Here is a 16,403-nt window from a genome sequence, read left to right as displayed (position 1 = left end):
TGACCTTATGTTTCGTTTTAGATTGTGAGCTCTTTGGGGTCAGGGAACCATCTTATTTATGTGTTTGTTTTTTCTCTGTAAACCGTTTGGAGAACTTTGGTTGAAGAGCTGTATATAAATATCAGTAGTAGTAGTAGTAGTAGCAGATTTAATGAGCTGGTGGCTCACAGAAATAGTCTTTCCAATCTTTATGCTATTTGGGCAGCAAAACTACTTACTTAGGATTGGCAGTCCTACAAAATGGCCTCTTTCATAATGAGGTTAAATCACAGGTGACTATATTTAATCTACTCATATGTCCACAACCGTTTAAGTAGGTGTTGAGTGTGTGTGTAAAGGAGTGATTCCAATTAACAGCCCCATCACACAATAAAAGGTCATGCCAAAACTACACCAGAATGTACACAGCTGACACATCTCCGTACAACCCCATCCTTGTCGTGTTTGCTGGTGGGCTTATCATTTGAACCTGCCCAGTGTTGGTTTGGCTTCTTGCCCTTGAAATCTCACTCTTCTATGGGCTGCTTAAGCAATCAAATAGGCTTAGATATCTGGGCAGAGTGAGGCAATGGCCTCTGCTCTTTGTAGGATGAGAACTACAATACATTGCATTAAATGTAAGTTTATTGTTCTTACAGTTTTGGTCACTATATTTTATATTTGCAGTGATATTCCCATGCTACCAAAAAGATTGTGAATGAAGTTTATTTAGGGTTGAATGGTATGGAATGCAGTACAATACAAGTAAGACACTTCAAGATGATTAAAGCACTAATTGCACAGGAGGCTAGAATCCACCTCAAGTCAACACAATCAAAACCATTAATTAGGTTTCCCACCTTCAGAAAAAGCAAGATGTGTCATGCAAAATTAACAACATTCTAACCAAGCTAGTGGTACCATTTAAAATGCTACCGCACCACAATAATTTACATCACATTAAATAATCATCACAAAGAATGAAATATTTTCAGTAATGAAACTAAAATCTCAAATCATAGTTTTCATGAACACCAATTCCAGCATTGGCTAAGCTAGTGAGTGAAAAACATGCAGTGAGAAAGTACCATACAAATTAAATATGCCCTTTATTTACTGCATCTTCTGTACTGCTTGCAGCAATCACATAATATGATGTTTACCAGGTTTTCCACATGATTTCATAACTACCCATGCATTGACTTCACAATTATTTAAGACTCAAGTCTTAATACAGTTCAAGCAGTCTTGGCAATCTCTTGTAAAAATCTATAATGTGACAATCCATAATTACATTATGGGTTACACTCCTATATGATGCATTTAACATGTTTAATTTAAGATTGGACCAATGAAATCTTTAAATTGTTTATATTTACATAAAAGTCTTTAAAATGATCAGGCAATCTTCCATGGAAATGAATGAATAAGCAACACATCTATTAAAAATGGTTAAGAAATCAATACCCTGAAGGTGGTTATTTCCTTTTATACCCTTTTGCCTCCAGTGATTTTGAGGAAAAACCTCAGCCGCCATCCACAATAAGTGGAGTATGAATTGTCCCCTTTGCTAAGCAGGGTCTGCCCTGGTTTGCATTTGAATGGGAGACTACATGTATGAGCACTGTAAGATATTCCTCTCGGGGGATGAGGTGCTCTGGGAAGAACATCTGCCTGCTTTTATGCAGAAGGTTCCAAGTTCCCTCCCTGGCACCTCCAAGACAGGGCTGAGAGAGACTTCTGCCTTTAACCTTGGAGAAACCACTGCTAGTCTGTGTAGACAATATTGAGCTGGATGGACCAGTGGTTTAACTTGGTATAGGACAGCTTACTTTGTTCCTAAAAACAGGTTGCTTACCTGTAACAGGTGGTATTTAGGTGAGCCGGGATCATTCACAACGTGGGTTTTGTCCCCCCAAATAGGGTGGTGGTGGTGAATTCAATTGCATATCCGGAGATGATATAGAACACCCAGGCGTCGGATGTAATGCCATGCCAGGCTGGAGAAAAAGGGACTAGCCCAATATCGGAAGGGTGTGAAGGAATGAACAGAAAAGGGGTCTGCTTTGACTAGTCTTGGTGCTTGGACTTCTGTTGTGGTTGTTCTTTTGTGTATAGGGCCTTCTCTTATTGAACTGGGAGGACCTTCTATAGTCCTTGCAGTCTTGTACTGAACTGAAACTTTTGTCTCCCACATTTCCTCTAACTTCTGAGCGCAGGATTGAGAGGTAGAAGAAAATACGAAGGTTTTTGCTTGAAACTTAGACATCATCTTTTCCATGGTGTCATCTGTCTGGGAGCTGAATAAGCCATCACCGTCAAACAGGAGATTTTCCATTTTGTCCCTCATAGCAGCTTGGAGTGGAATGTAACTAGGCATGGCAATATAACGTTATAGCACCTGTGAGTGTGCAGGACTCAGTTTCTGTAAGGTGTTTGGCCATACTCAAGTGTTGCTGGGTAACACCTGCAGATTTAAAATTTCCTTAAAACTTGGATTTAAGCGATTTAGTTGCTTCCCTGAGATAAAACTCTCCCAAATAGAATGATGATATTTGGCCATACAGGCCATGTAACTGGCTATTCTAATGGACGGGCAGGAGGATGAGTAGAACTTATGACTCAATGAGTCCAATTTCCTACCCTCCTTTTCTTTGGGAGCAGAATGTTTCCTCCCGGATCTACCTCCCATGGCACAATCTACCAATAAAGAGTTAGGTGGAGGATACTTAAAAAGAAAAGAGCACTCTTCTTGGACTCTAGAAATTCTTGAGTCTTTTAGAGGTTGAGACTGAAGAAGGAGCATCCCATGCTGATTGGGAAGAGTTCACTAAAACTGGTAGCATAGGAAGAGCTGGTTGTGAATTTCTTAAGACATGTAGTCATAAACCGGGTCATTAACCTCTGGCATTGGCGATTTTAGTTCCAAGCCAAGGACCTTCGCCATTTCTGTCACATGAATACGGTAGAACTTTGTGTTCTCAGTCAGAGTCAGAAGGCTGATTAGGTACTGTCTCTTCAAAAGAATAGAACAGTAGCATCATCTGAATCAGATGTGGAAGTGTATTCATCATACAATTTCTCTCTCTCCCAGGAGCTGTGGGATTATTCTGGGGGTCAGAGGAGGAATGATCTGTACATCTGGAGAAAGAGTGTGTATGCTCTCTCTAGGCTTTTCTTGGGAAGGTTGTGGAGGAGGTGGAGGATTTGGTGGCTTTTTGAAAGACATGCTTGGGTCCTTAGCAGAGCCCTATCTTGGGAAGTGGAAGCAGATTTGAGTTTCCTTAATTTCCAGAGTCTGAACTCGTTATAGTCATAAGGGAGGGATGGCGAGGGTTTCTGAATCTCCCTAACCTCCTGATATTACCAGGTCAAGAGCTCCCAGAGAACTCCAGTAATCCATTTGTCTTCTGAAAGAGGAGTACCTGGGGCCTGAGAAATGATACCTCTTTCCATGGATAGTTTGGATGGTAGGATGGAGAGGAAGAAGGAGTTACCCTTGTTGAGGAAGCTGAAGGTGTCTTGGGAATGGGAATAGGCAGTGCACCAGAGCCTATGTCTTCTTCAGTATCAAGACCATGTAATGAAAACCCCTTGAAAGTAAAGCCAGAGGGTGTTGTGTGGGAAGAGCCTACAATGGAGTCAATGTAATGTAAGTGTAGAATGGGAAATCCTTCTATACTGGTGGCATTGAGAGAAAAATCAATCCCAAAGTCTGAAGCGAGCATGATAGTAAGTTCAAAAACTGACTCCATGGTCGATATAGGAATAATCAGAATTGGCATCACAACTGTCAGTGTAGAAGGTAAGAGAATGTTCAGTGTCAGCACTGGTGCCGATGTTGATGCTGGAATCAATGTCGACGACTGACTAAGAGAGATTTGAAGAAGCTCCAGAGAAGATGACAATGACTGAGAGGCCACTGGAGTTGTAGCTTGAACCACTGAAGGTGAAGGAGTCCATTCTCATTCCAACAGAATTGATTCTTTAGATGTCGAGGCTGGAATCGGTGGTTGAGCAGTGACGGTGGGACTAGTGATTTGCCCCTTGAAGCTGCCAGTGAAGGATAGGTAGCGTAGGAGGTTGATGATGTTGATATCTGGGCCACTGAGAACATCAACATCTTTCAATGTTTGGATACAGAACAGAATGGAGAATCTTCTTCCTGATGTTTGTGCTTCTTACGGTGCTTGTGGTGGCCATCTCTTGATACATCATACAATTTCTTGAAAACATCCTTGGAGTGCTGTGAAACAGCGCATACCATATGGGAGGCTCTATCTGGAAAATGCTTCGATCCCGACGTCAATTTTGAGTGCTGCTGGTTGGGCTAAGTCAATGTCGACAGTAATGGGGATGGTGGGATCCAAGTTGGAGGGCACAAAGCTTTTTCATAAACCACAGCCCTCAAACACAATTTCTTAACTCTTTCTGGTTTGTTTAGAGAAAGATAGGTAAATTTTGTAACAGAAAATGTAGTCTTCCCCTAAGCAGAGCACCAATTATATTTACTAGAAGACAGGAGCATCCCACCACAGGAAGTTTTCTTAGCATCCATCAAGCAAAAATTAGGAGAAAAAAGTCTGAAACACTAGGACTATAACGTTTGCTATAGAGTAAACTTTAGCAAACCATGGTCAAAGTCTGTGAAATCCCACAAAAACAACTTTTGATTTCTTTCCAGGAACTGAGCATGAACAGGGAGCAAGTCCTAAGCAAGGCACACATGATGGTGGTCAAGAAGGAACTAAGCCAAAGGGCGCTCTGCCACCGGAGATGTAGAGTGCGTGCTGTGCGCCAAGGGCAGAACTACAGAGTGCTCTACGGAGCTATCAAATCCTTTTGGGGGGACTACAGCAGAGGTGCAGAACCCACATTGTGAAGGACAACTTGCAAGATCAAAGCCTACAGAAGGCTCTCTCTCGCTCTGTGTGTGTGCGCGCGTGTGCGTGTGTAACCAACTAAGAGAAGAAAAAGAGGCAATTCTATTTAGGATTGATGTTTGCAAGAGGAAGTTTGACTTTTGATTTCAGAGCCCTTTATGCTTAGTTTTGTAGTGCTGAAAAGGAACAGGGAGATACAGTATTCATAAATACTTAATACAAAATATATTGCCTTTGTATGCAATGTGTGCCCAAGTTTAGCTGGGCTGTGAGTATGGAAACTTTTATTCACCTTCTCAAACAGATATTTAACCTCTGATGAATTGGAATGTTCTGCCTGGTTTCTGAGGAATGTGTTTGACTTAACAACCAGCTGCTGGATCATATTTTCCTCCAAAAATTGGATAATTTTCTACTTAGCTAAAATCAGGCATATACTTCTCTCCTGACTGAAAAGAATTACATGGGGTCCTCCAAACTGCATGCAGTGAGATGCAACGAATAATGCAATGTTTGATTCATGTATGTTGTGATTTTGAAACACGTATATTACAAAACAATGTAAATAAATACCAGGCTAGTAGAAAAGCTCTTATTTACAGTTTTACAAACGCAATTGTACTTGTGTAAATGTAGTGTTTTAAAGTACACAGTATTAGTAAAATGAGTTCCTGTACAGCAATACAGTTTGCTAGATTTCACTGTAACAGCATATAGAAAACACAGTTCAAGTTAATATTTGTTTTATAATTTAGTACAGACAAACCCAGTATCACCTGGAATGAGATCTGTTAAAGTGCAGAAAAAGGAAGTTTCTGAAATGTTTAGAAAAAACTTATTATACATTTATTAAAGCTTTACCAAGTCAAAATGTTGATTTTATTCCAATTTTCTACCACAATGCTCGTAGGGGTGACATACAATTTTTCAGCCATTCAGTTTATTCTTCATTAGATCTCCATCTATGCAAACAATTTGGAATTTCAAGCTTCTGTGGTGGCTTCAGGCCTCACAATCTGGTAAGTAATCAAATACTCTGGATAGGCCTGAAAAAACCAGACACAGAAAATTATACTTCCCATTTCCAAAATATTATAGGGCAATTGCATGGGATGAAAAATAACTGCTTATAGCAAGAGACAAAAAGAGGCTAGAAATATCATGTACCATTTAAAAATAAAGAACATGATACAGCCTTAAAAATATTTTCCCTCATTAAACAAGTTTAAAGGCAGTACAGTATCTAAAAAGAGCACCATAAGATGGCAAATGTTTTTGGAAAGTAAAACAAAAAATACACTACCTGTTCTCCTCTGTAAATGACATATTCTGCTAAAGCTAGTCCATTTACACTAGGCCGCCCAGTAACTGAATGGTGTCCTGGAGGAGAATGAGCCATTTTCATTGCACTGAACTGCAGAAAAGACTTGCCCAATGTAACACGGCAAAACAGCAACTGCCTATATTAGAGAAAATAAACCCTTTACTAATAAAAGTGTGAAGGGGGACAGGGAATGCCTCCTAATATACAAATAAGCAGGATTTAGCATTTACCTATTTTACATATACTCTTTATTGCTGAGTTTGAGCCAAATATTCCATTTTGGTTCTTAAGTGTTCTCTCTCAAACATAAAGTGATTCTGACTACATAACAAAAAACACAATTAAGACTGAAATCCTGTGCACACATACCTGACAGTAAGCTCCACTGAACACAGTGGAAGTTACTTCTAAGTATCCACAGGATCATTCCACAAACAAATGTATGAAGAATGTTGTATGGCTAAGATTATGCTGTCTCAGTTTGTGATAAGCTATATATAGTGAGATCAATGACTTAAAAGAAAAATGTCAAAAATTGCTAACATTTTTCAATTCAGACATAACCCCAGACCAGTATTAACTACAAGGGCCCATCTGATAAAGTAGATCAGCAAAACATCTTGATAGTGCTTTCATAAACTGTACAAGTTCTTTCTGAGCATCAAGAGGAGAGGGTTCTAAAGTTAAGTATAGGGAGGCATTACTAATCCTAGTATCTTCCAAAGTTGCTATGGAAACATGGATGCAAGAGAACCCTGGACAAGGAGTTCATCATCCTTTATACACAAAGTCACAGTCAGTGAAGGGGTTTATCTTTGCCAGTTCTGAAGCATCAGCCAAAATGAAGTTGGTTGGGCAAGTGGGGTTCTGCAGTTACTCTATACAAAGTATTTATTATGTGTGAATATTCTGTCTGAAACATGCTGAGGCACATCCTTTCCTTTTCTTGAACTCCAACATACAACACAAATACTAAAAATTGAAACTTGCTACAATAATGCCCACAAATCAAAGCATCACTGCAGCTCATTAACTTACAGAAATAAAACTATTAAAAATGAGATCAGGGTAAACCAACACTAGGTTTAGAGAAATAATACTAAAGTAAGGCTCAGGATTCATCAGCAAACCTCTGATCAAGAGAGAATGCTAAAAGACTAATCAAGGAAAGAAATGCATACCATCATACTTGAGGGTCTTGTATCTATAAGCTCTTCAAGGATTTAATCTTGCTGATGACTTTCCAAGAAAAGATTCAATGCAGTGTCCATCAGAATCAGTTACTTGCTTTCAAAGCTTTCTTAGTGGACAATAGTCTAACTAATCTGCAGATGGGATTGATTAGCTCGGCACCAGCATTCGCACAAGGAGGAGAGTTCATTTATCTCCCGTTCCCTGAGAAGCCCTCTGCATCACCTGAAAATATGTTCCCAAGGGCCGCACAAGTTTTCAGGTGATAGAGGACTTCCAGAAGAAGGAGGTTGTCAAAATCCTCTCCCCCCCAGTACTGTGTTAGTCTGGAACTCCTCTGTAATCAAAATGCTTTGTTTGTTGGGATTTCGGCCACTATGTTCAGTACACTGACACAACATTCAAGCTATTACTTGAACAGATTTAACAGACATTAATATCTTTAGCTTTGTCTCATACTGTCAGTCTCCAACTATATTTCTGATTGAGAATTTTACAGAACAGCACCAATCCAGTACAGAATTATGTAACTATAAGCCTATTTCAATGGTGCTAAGGACACATAATTGTGTGTTGGATTGTGACCACAAAAAGGGAAATGGCTAATTAGAAGATCACAATTATGATTACTGTTATCTAGAAAATAATTCTCACTCTTGAGCCCAATGTCACATATTTTAAACTGTTTTAAGAACAGCCTTGCTGGATCAGGTCCAAGTCTTATCTAGTCCAGCATCCCGTCTCACACAGTGGCCCACCAGATGCCTCTGGAAAGCCCACAGGCAAGAGCTGAGGGCATGTCTTCTCTCCTGCTGTTGCTCCCATGCATTTGGCATCTTGCCTCTTAGCTGGAGACAGCCTATAGCTGTCAGATGAGTAGCCAGCCACTGGAAGACTTGTCCTCCATGAATTTATCTAAGACTTTCTTAAAGCCATCCAGGCTGGTGACCGTCATAAATCTTGTGGCAGAGAATTCAAAAGGTTAATTATGCACCTTGTGGCAGAGAATTCCATAGGTTAATTATGCATTGTATTAAAAAGTACTTTTTGTTGGTCCTAAATTTCCTGGAAATCAATTTCATGGGATGACCCCTGGTTCTAGTGTTATATGAGAGGGAGAAAAATCTCTCTTTATCCACTTTCTCCACACCACGCATAATTTTACAGACTTCTATCATGTCTCCTCGCAGTCACCTTTTTTTTCTAAACTGAAAATCCCCAAGTGTTTTCCTAAACAAGGGAAAAAAATTAACTTAGGTTTTTTCCTAAACTAAAAAGCTCCAAGAAGGGCCTTGCCTCAAGGTGCTCTAGCCTGCTGATCATCTTGATTGCCCTCTTCTGCACCTTCTCCAGTTCTAATGTCCTTTTTGGGGTATGGTGACCAGAACTGTACACAGTACACCAAATGTGACCACACCATAGATTTGTATAAGGGTATTATAATATTAGCATTTTTATTTTCAGTCTAGAATAGAATTGGCCTTTTTCACAGCTGCTGCGCACCGAGTCAACACTTTCAACAAGCTGTCCACCATGACCCCAAGCTCTCTCTCCTGACAGCTCAGACCTGTCAAGTTGAGGTTTTTTGGCCACTTTACACTTGTTTACACTAAACCGCATTTGCCATTTTGTCGCCCACTCAACCAGTTTGGAGAGATCCTTTTGGAGCTCCTCACAATCTGTTTTGGATTTCACTACCCTGAAGAGTTTGGTATCATCTGCAAATGTGGCCACCTCGCTGCTTACCCCTACTTCTAGATCATTTATGCATAAATTAAAAAGCACCAGTCCTAGTACAGATCCCTGGGGGACCTCGCTTCTTACTTTCCTCCATTGTGAAAACTCTCCATTTATAGCTACCCTCTGTTTCCTGTCCTTCATTCAACCAGTTAGCAATCCACACATGTACTTGTCCCCTTATCCCATGACTGCTAAGTTTTCTCAGGAGTCTTTGATGAGGAACGTTGTCAAAAGCTTTTAGGAAGTCCAGGTATACGATGTCACCTGGATCACCTTGAGCCACACACTTGTTGACACTCTCAAAGAACTCCAAGAGAAGATCTTTATTTTAGTTGTTTTTACTCTGCTGTTTATTTTTAAAATACTTTTTATGGTTATATTTTTAAACCATGTGCACTGCCTAGGGATATACATATCAGGCAGTATATAAATATGATAAACAATACTGAGAAAAATGTTCTTATTGGACAGAATGTGCCTATGGTGCCTATGCTGGTAACATGAAACCTTGTAACATGAAAACTTGTAACTTTCTATAGTGAAATACATATTAGTGGTTTATGTATTTCTGTGTCCGTTTTATGTAAAAGTGAAAACAAAAAATGAATATGAAAATGAATGACATTGGAACTTGGGAGCTATTTCTCCTTATTTTAGTACAATTCATAAGAGAGATTGCAACTTACCTATGACAGACATAACAAGATCTGTCTTTGTGAACTGGGCAACCTGTACCACCACCAATTCCATATACATACTGATTACTTTTGGAAGAATTTTCAGCAAAATAAATTCCAGCTCCAAACATTCCACCTATATAAGCATGTCTCTCATCAAAACCTTTATGAATAATTGCATTGACAAAAGGAGAACCTGCAAGTACATTAAAAGTTTTTTTTTTTTAAAAAGGAGTACTACATATTTTACCATATTGTAAATAAAGCTCCAACAGTCATCCAATAAAAACACTGTATTAAAAGTTCTATTTAAATGTTTCAGCTGATGGAAAATATGAAAGGAACAGAAGGCTGATAGTGTAGTGTCCAGCTGTCGGCTGCACCCAGCTTTGGCAACAAGGTTAGTTTATGTCTAAATGTTGTTATAATATGACATGGTAAAAACTTGCCTAATGTCTATGTGCTATGTGGACATGGGCTTGGCAAAAAATGAACAGTATCCATAACAAAGCTCTCTAGACTACATTTACTGTTTTGTATGGTGAAATCAGCAGAAATGGATTATACTTCATTTGGTGTAAAGTATATTTAGGCCTGATGGATGTATAGTAGACTGCTATTCAATAGATCAAGCAAACAGGATGATAAATGTTGGAGATTGATGGCACTGGCTTGACATTTCGAGCCACTTATCCCCCTCTCAATACAAAACATACAGACCATAGTGTTTTGCCAAGACTCTTTGCTCACTATATAGGGTCATCTACAATTATGTCTGTAGGGAAACCCTGCACATTCTTTCCTGCTGATCTAAACCAGGGAAGATCAGGGCCTTGGTAGCAATAGCTAAGATGAGGAAAACACAATTTTGGAACAGCTTACCATGAAACAACATCCTTTCATTAGCATGATTATGATTCTCTTCAGAAACCTCTTTCCGTCTGTGAGTGTACCTTTCCCAGAGTTTTTTGTTACACACTTTTTGTATCTAGAACAAAGAAATCCAGAATTATTAATAGTCTTCCACTGTCCAATAACCACTGCACTGCAGAGCTGGCATTCCATGATAATAATCCTCCATAAACAAGTTTCTGATCAAAATTCCTAACAAATGGTCATTTTAATATATACTTCCCAAAGCTTTTATTCATTCAAACATATCTAAAATAAAAAGGATAATACTTGTAACTATTTCAAATACTGAAGATAACAGCTATGTCCAATATTCTTCATAACTAACATCTCCATAAAATCTGTATTAAGCATATTTGACAATGACATCTATTAACATTTATGTCAAAGAGCAACAAAGGAAGCTCGAAGGGTGTATTTATAAACCGTTGAGCATTTTTTTTCTTTTAAAAAGAGACTGTTTTGCATTTGAATCTATCATATATATCTATGAGCTTTTCTCAATGACAACAGAATGAAAACGCAAAGTTCACTTCTGAAAAATGATGGTATCTATATTATTAATTCTCCAAGACAGGTCATGCGTGGGGACGTGGTAGAAAGGAGGCGATTGGTTGACAGAGTTTGCAAGCAGAGCACCTGATTGGGCAGTGGGGATTCCATATGCAGATAAGGAGAAGGAGCGGGGGGCGGCGGGGGGAGGGAGAGCGAGAACGCTGCGGGGGGATGCCACTAGCTCTGTGCACAACTGCACAGATGCTCTGTGCGGGGTCAGCTAGTATATTCATATTTCATATATATCGTTTTCACAGACTCCCAAGTCCAACTCTTGTTTAGTGTTTTAAGTAGTTCTAATCTGTCTTGACAGAAAGGTGGTATCTAAATGGAACAGATAATTAAATAAAATGAAAGTTTGTCAGTTATCACCATATAAACCAATCACTGGACAATGTTTCAAGCTTCATTACGAGTCTTTAAAATCTTCTCAATATCATCCTTAATTAATGTGTTTCCCTGTAAACTAAATGAGACCTTTTAATATTAGTTTCCCAGTGCCCACATACAATACCCACATATAGTACCAAGTAGGCAGGGAAAAGAGATACCAAAGCTCAGAAATTATGTAGTAAGCAAAGCCAACGAAATTATTTGAAAAAGATTTCTGTACATGGATTCCCTCTGATGACGATCAGTGGAATACTCTGGGGATTATTAACCAACTACAATACTGTACTGCCTGAATTCTTTCCAGTGGCTGACATCCTAATGAAACATGCATACTTTGAGCCTCAACTTGCACAAAGAGGGAGCCCTCACACAACTGCCCCAGTCCTCTAGCATGCACACTGTTGCACAAGAGTCCTAATACCTCCGGGCGTGTGCTCTGTAAGATCAGAAACACTGCTGACACTTAGCAATGCACTGCCCCCACAATCTAACAGAGCACTGGGAAGCATGGGAAATTCTAGGAAGTAGTGGGGTTCTTGTTCAACAGTACACATGACAGAAGATTGAGGGATTTGTACAAGGGCTCCTACTCCATGCCTGCAGAGGTCTGAAATGATGGGCTACCTGTGTGAAACAGGATGCTGGACTAGATAGGCCTTTGGCCTGATCCAGCAGGGCTGTTCTTATGAAATAGGTGCACTTCATTTGTCAGGATGCCATCCAGTGTTTTCAACAAGGTGGAAGATGCTGATTCTATGCTTTACAGAGCTCCTCCTCTGCTCCTTTGCCCTTCTCCTATATAGTTTTATCCTCTCACTTGAACATTCCTAATTCTGTGACATTCAACATTTTGCACTATGAATAGATTCAAAAACTGGACCTATGTAATTAGTTAGAGATCCAGGATTTGAGTTTTCTTGCCACCAACTATGCCTTTCCTTTCCAGCTGCATGAAAATGTAAGGACAAGTGCTTTCCTTGTAACTGAAAAAATGAATTTTTAGTGAAAGATACTTGTGTGGTACCTTTAAAATGTTGTATCTGTTGAAAACCCCACCAGCATGCCCACCATCTCTGTGCTCTCGAACTGTACTCTGCATCTGAAGATTAAAAAATGACAAACACAAATATAGCAAAGAATCTTTAATCTATGTAATATACCACATCAAATATGCTAGATTGAATTTTTCTATGCACGTACAGATAAAACATACCTCTTCTTCTACTGATTGAAACTCTTTGTCATCAGGAGAAAGATCTATGAGGATTGTTCCACTACCAGACGTATTCAAAGTCAGGTAGGTATTAAGGCCTAAGAGGAAAGACAACACAAGAACTTCAGCTAATATTTATGTACATATTTTTTGTTTCATTTATATACCATTTTTCATTAAAATAATCCCAAAAAAGTTTACAGTATAATTAAAACACTGCACAATTAAAATTAAAATATAAATTAAAAGTACAAATATTAAACATAATATATATCTATTTAAAAGTTTAACACCTTATATAAAACAGTAACACACAAAACACAAAGTAGCAGCAATAAAACTGCTCTCATATAAAAGCTTGGGTGAAGAGCCACACTTTTACTTGTTTTCTAAAAACTGTGATGGAGGCTGTGAAAGCATTCCAAAGCCTGGGGGCAATGACTGAGGTCTTGTTCCACATACTCAACAGTTTATCTATTAAAAATGTATTGTATACTGCCTCCTCCAAAGACTCTAGGTGGTGAAAACCACCACCACCAAAATTAAAGGGCAAAAGCCTGGCAAAACAGGTAGGTCTTAAGAAGGGCCTTAGAAGCAACTAAGGAGGGCTGAACGAATCGGGGTGGGGGGCGGTTGTTCCAAAGAAGAGGGGCGGCCACAGAGAAGGCACTCCTACAGGCCCAGGCATCCAGGCATCGATCCATCTATCTTATACACCGACCAAACTTTTGTCTCTGGGTGGTTCATCTCATGCACTACACCAGGGCCCGAGACACTAAGGAGGGTCAGCTGAGAAGACCTCACAGGACGGGCTACAACTGGCCGAGAGAAGCAATCCTGGAGATATACAGCCCATAAGGGTTTTGTAGGTGAGAACCAGCACTTTGAATTGGACCCAGAGGTTGAGCCTCTCTCACTGTCAGCACACAGAGCAGAACCCCCTCCAATGATCTTGTCAAGTGGGCAGAAACCCTTGGGAGCAGGTGATCCTTCAGATATCCCGGACTCAAATCACTGAGGGCTTTAAAAGTTCAAAACCAGCATCTTGAATTGGAGCTGAAAACAAATTGACAGCCAGTGTAGCACTTTCAGAATGGGTGTAATATGATCCCAACAGGCAGCTCCAGATAAAACCCTAGCTGCCACATTTTGCACTAGCTGTAGTTTCCAAATATTTTTCAAGGGCAGCCCCTTGTAGAGCATGTTACAGTAATCCAGCTGTGACGTGACTCAGGTGTGGGTAACTATGGTCACATCTGCCTTCTCGAGAAAGGGACACAGCTGGCGCACTAGCTGAAGCTGTGCTAAAGCACTTCTGGCTACCATCTCCACCTGAGCATCCAAAAGCAGAGCTGGGTCAAGCAGTACTCACAAGCTGCAAATTTGCTCTTTCAAGAGGAGTGCAACCCCATCCAGAACTGGTCAAATCCCTTCATTCCAAATGGCTCTCCTACTGACCAACAGCACCTCCGTCTTATCTGGATTCAATCTCAGTTTGAGATTGCCCAGAAAGGACAAGTTTAGCATAGAAACAAACATCAACACCTCTTGTGAGATCTTCTCTTATTTATTTAAAATATTTCTATAGCTATATTTATTTAAAATACATCTTGTGGGTTTCTAAATTTCAGGTTTGCAGGAAAACACAAGACCACATAGACTGTATCTCATACAAGATTAAATGAGTTTATAAAGATTACACAGTGTGTCAAGTGACACACTTGGGAGAAAAACATTTTTGGGTATCTCGATGCAATTTTCCCTGCTTTAGATACTCAAGCAAGGAAGGTGGCAAACTTTATTCACGTACAATGGGGAGATAAACAACAAAATCAGAGAACTTATGGTGAGATCTATGTTGTGGTATAAGAGCCTCTGAACACAGTTCTTAGAAAAATTACAATTAGGTGCTTTATAAAATCTGCTGTGGGCTGCTGAACAGCAATTGTTACTTTACTGTCAAGGAGCACCTCAATGATCTCTCCAAAAAGTGATTAGATAAAGCTTCTTGTGATGACTACTAACATTAAGGCTGAACACAATGGACTTGCATGACTTGTATTTCAAGGTGACTTTTGGATCAGAATTTAAATCTAATTTATAACAAATATATATAACTGACACAATGAAAGGCACTACAAAAAGATAATTGAAACTTGTTTGCCATTGGATAATCTTGAAAAGGAAAAAACCAACAAACAAATGCAAAAGAACACTAGTTCTTGTACGCTAGTTCAGAACGCTATAGTTCTTAACTACAGAAATGTGTAAAAGTATGATTTAATATTATCTAAATATTTTAATCATTACAACCTACCTTGCTGTCCTGAGATCAGTCTTTCAACTCCTTTAATTATTTTGTGTCTATGTCCATAAGCATTAATTCCAATTTCCTTTAATTCTTTGTGTCCCATTTCAACTAGTACATCCAACGTTATCTATAAAGGGAAAAAAATCTATAGTACATAAAAACCAAACTACTGTATAGACTGTTAACACAGAAAAATGAATCCTCTGGGCGACTCCCACATGAGGCAAACTGAGGCAATTTTGGGGAGCCTTCTTGGGCAGCAAAATGTACCCTACCCCTACTTCCTACCTGGGTAGTTGATGGCTATAGGTGGGGAAAAGCCGACATAACCTCAGCCTTGGAAGCTGGTAGTGGTGTGAGGAACCCTCAGTAAGCAAAGGTTGGAGAATGCTGCTCTTCTAACAGAGCATCTGTGGAGTAGTTTACTTCCTTTTTGGGTTTAGTTGGGAGAATTCGTTTGGCTGGTCCCCCCGCGCCTCTCCCGCTCGCTCAGTCTCCCCCCCCGCGCGCCTCTCCCGCTCGCTCGGTCTCCCCCCCCGCGCGCCTCTCCCGCTCGCTCGGTCTCCCCCCCCCCGCGCCTCTCTCCCTGTGGTCAGCTGCCCCCTCTCTGTGGTTGGTCTTCTACGCCTTCCCTTCCCTTTTCTGTTCCTGAGTCTGCCGATTCCCACCTCCCTTGCTGCTGCTCCCAGTCCCTCCACAGGCAATGATTCCTCCTTTCCCCTCTGCCTTTCCTCCTTTCTTCTTCTGTCTCCTGAGTCTGCAGATTCCGCCTGCCATCCCTAGCTCACTGCCCCTCCCTTCCCAAGGCATTAGGCAATCATGGCTTTAGGCATCTGCATGGCTCCGGACGTAGTCGTCGTCCGTAAACGAATTTATATAGATAGATAGATAGATAGATAGATAGAGTTATTTTAAGTCCATAGGACCTAACTAGCAATTCAAACAATTCAAAAATGCTGCTTTATCTCAGTTGTTAAGACATATTGTATTTAAGGTTTCTCAAAACAGAAATATGTACTTGAGTTAGAAATGCAGACACATGGCTGAACTAAAGTGAGCCACTAAAGCAGGTTTACAACAACAGAAGAGGTGCACAAGTCATGTGACTAACAAGGAAAAAGGCTTTCATTCTGGATGACAGGGAGAACAGTAAATCTATCAAGTCCACATGGGTATGGTGAATCTCAAACATGGAAATATGAAGAGTGGATGACTTCCCTGGCAG

The 16,403-nt window shown here is 40.0% G+C and overlaps 1 protein-coding gene across 4 annotated transcripts in view; it reads right to left on the bottom strand.

Moving 5' to 3' along the window:
* Positions 1-687: 687 nt before the first annotated feature.
* TNKS2 (tankyrase 2) overlaps positions 688-16,403 on the bottom strand; it is an 85,097-nt gene continuing 69,381 nt past the window's right edge. For 3 of the 4 annotated variants that reach the window (XM_053307629.1, XM_053307628.1, XM_053307631.1), the window contains 7 exons: positions 15,185-15,305; positions 12,868-12,965; positions 12,679-12,753; positions 10,677-10,782; positions 9,804-9,990; positions 6,166-6,322; positions 688-5,908 (listed from right to left, as the gene is read on the bottom strand). In XM_053307629.1, the coding sequence (XP_053163604.1) occupies positions 5,846-5,908; positions 6,166-6,322; positions 9,804-9,990; positions 10,677-10,782; positions 12,679-12,753; positions 12,868-12,965; positions 15,185-15,305 (807 nt within the window). In that variant the 3' untranslated portion in view covers positions 688-5,845. The remainder of the gene's footprint in view (positions 5,909-6,165; positions 6,323-9,803; positions 9,991-10,676; positions 10,783-12,678; positions 12,754-12,867; positions 12,966-15,184; positions 15,306-16,403) is intronic. The other variant, XM_053307630.1, reaches the window with a different exon arrangement.

This window comes from Hemicordylus capensis, chromosome 3 (assembly GCF_027244095.1).
Source record: "Hemicordylus capensis ecotype Gifberg chromosome 3, rHemCap1.1.pri, whole genome shotgun sequence".
NCBI classification, from domain to species: Eukaryota; Metazoa; Chordata; class Lepidosauria; order Squamata; family Cordylidae; genus Hemicordylus; species Hemicordylus capensis.
Note: the sequence above shows the minus strand (reverse complement) of the source record. Positions and strands in the feature narration are given on the sequence as shown.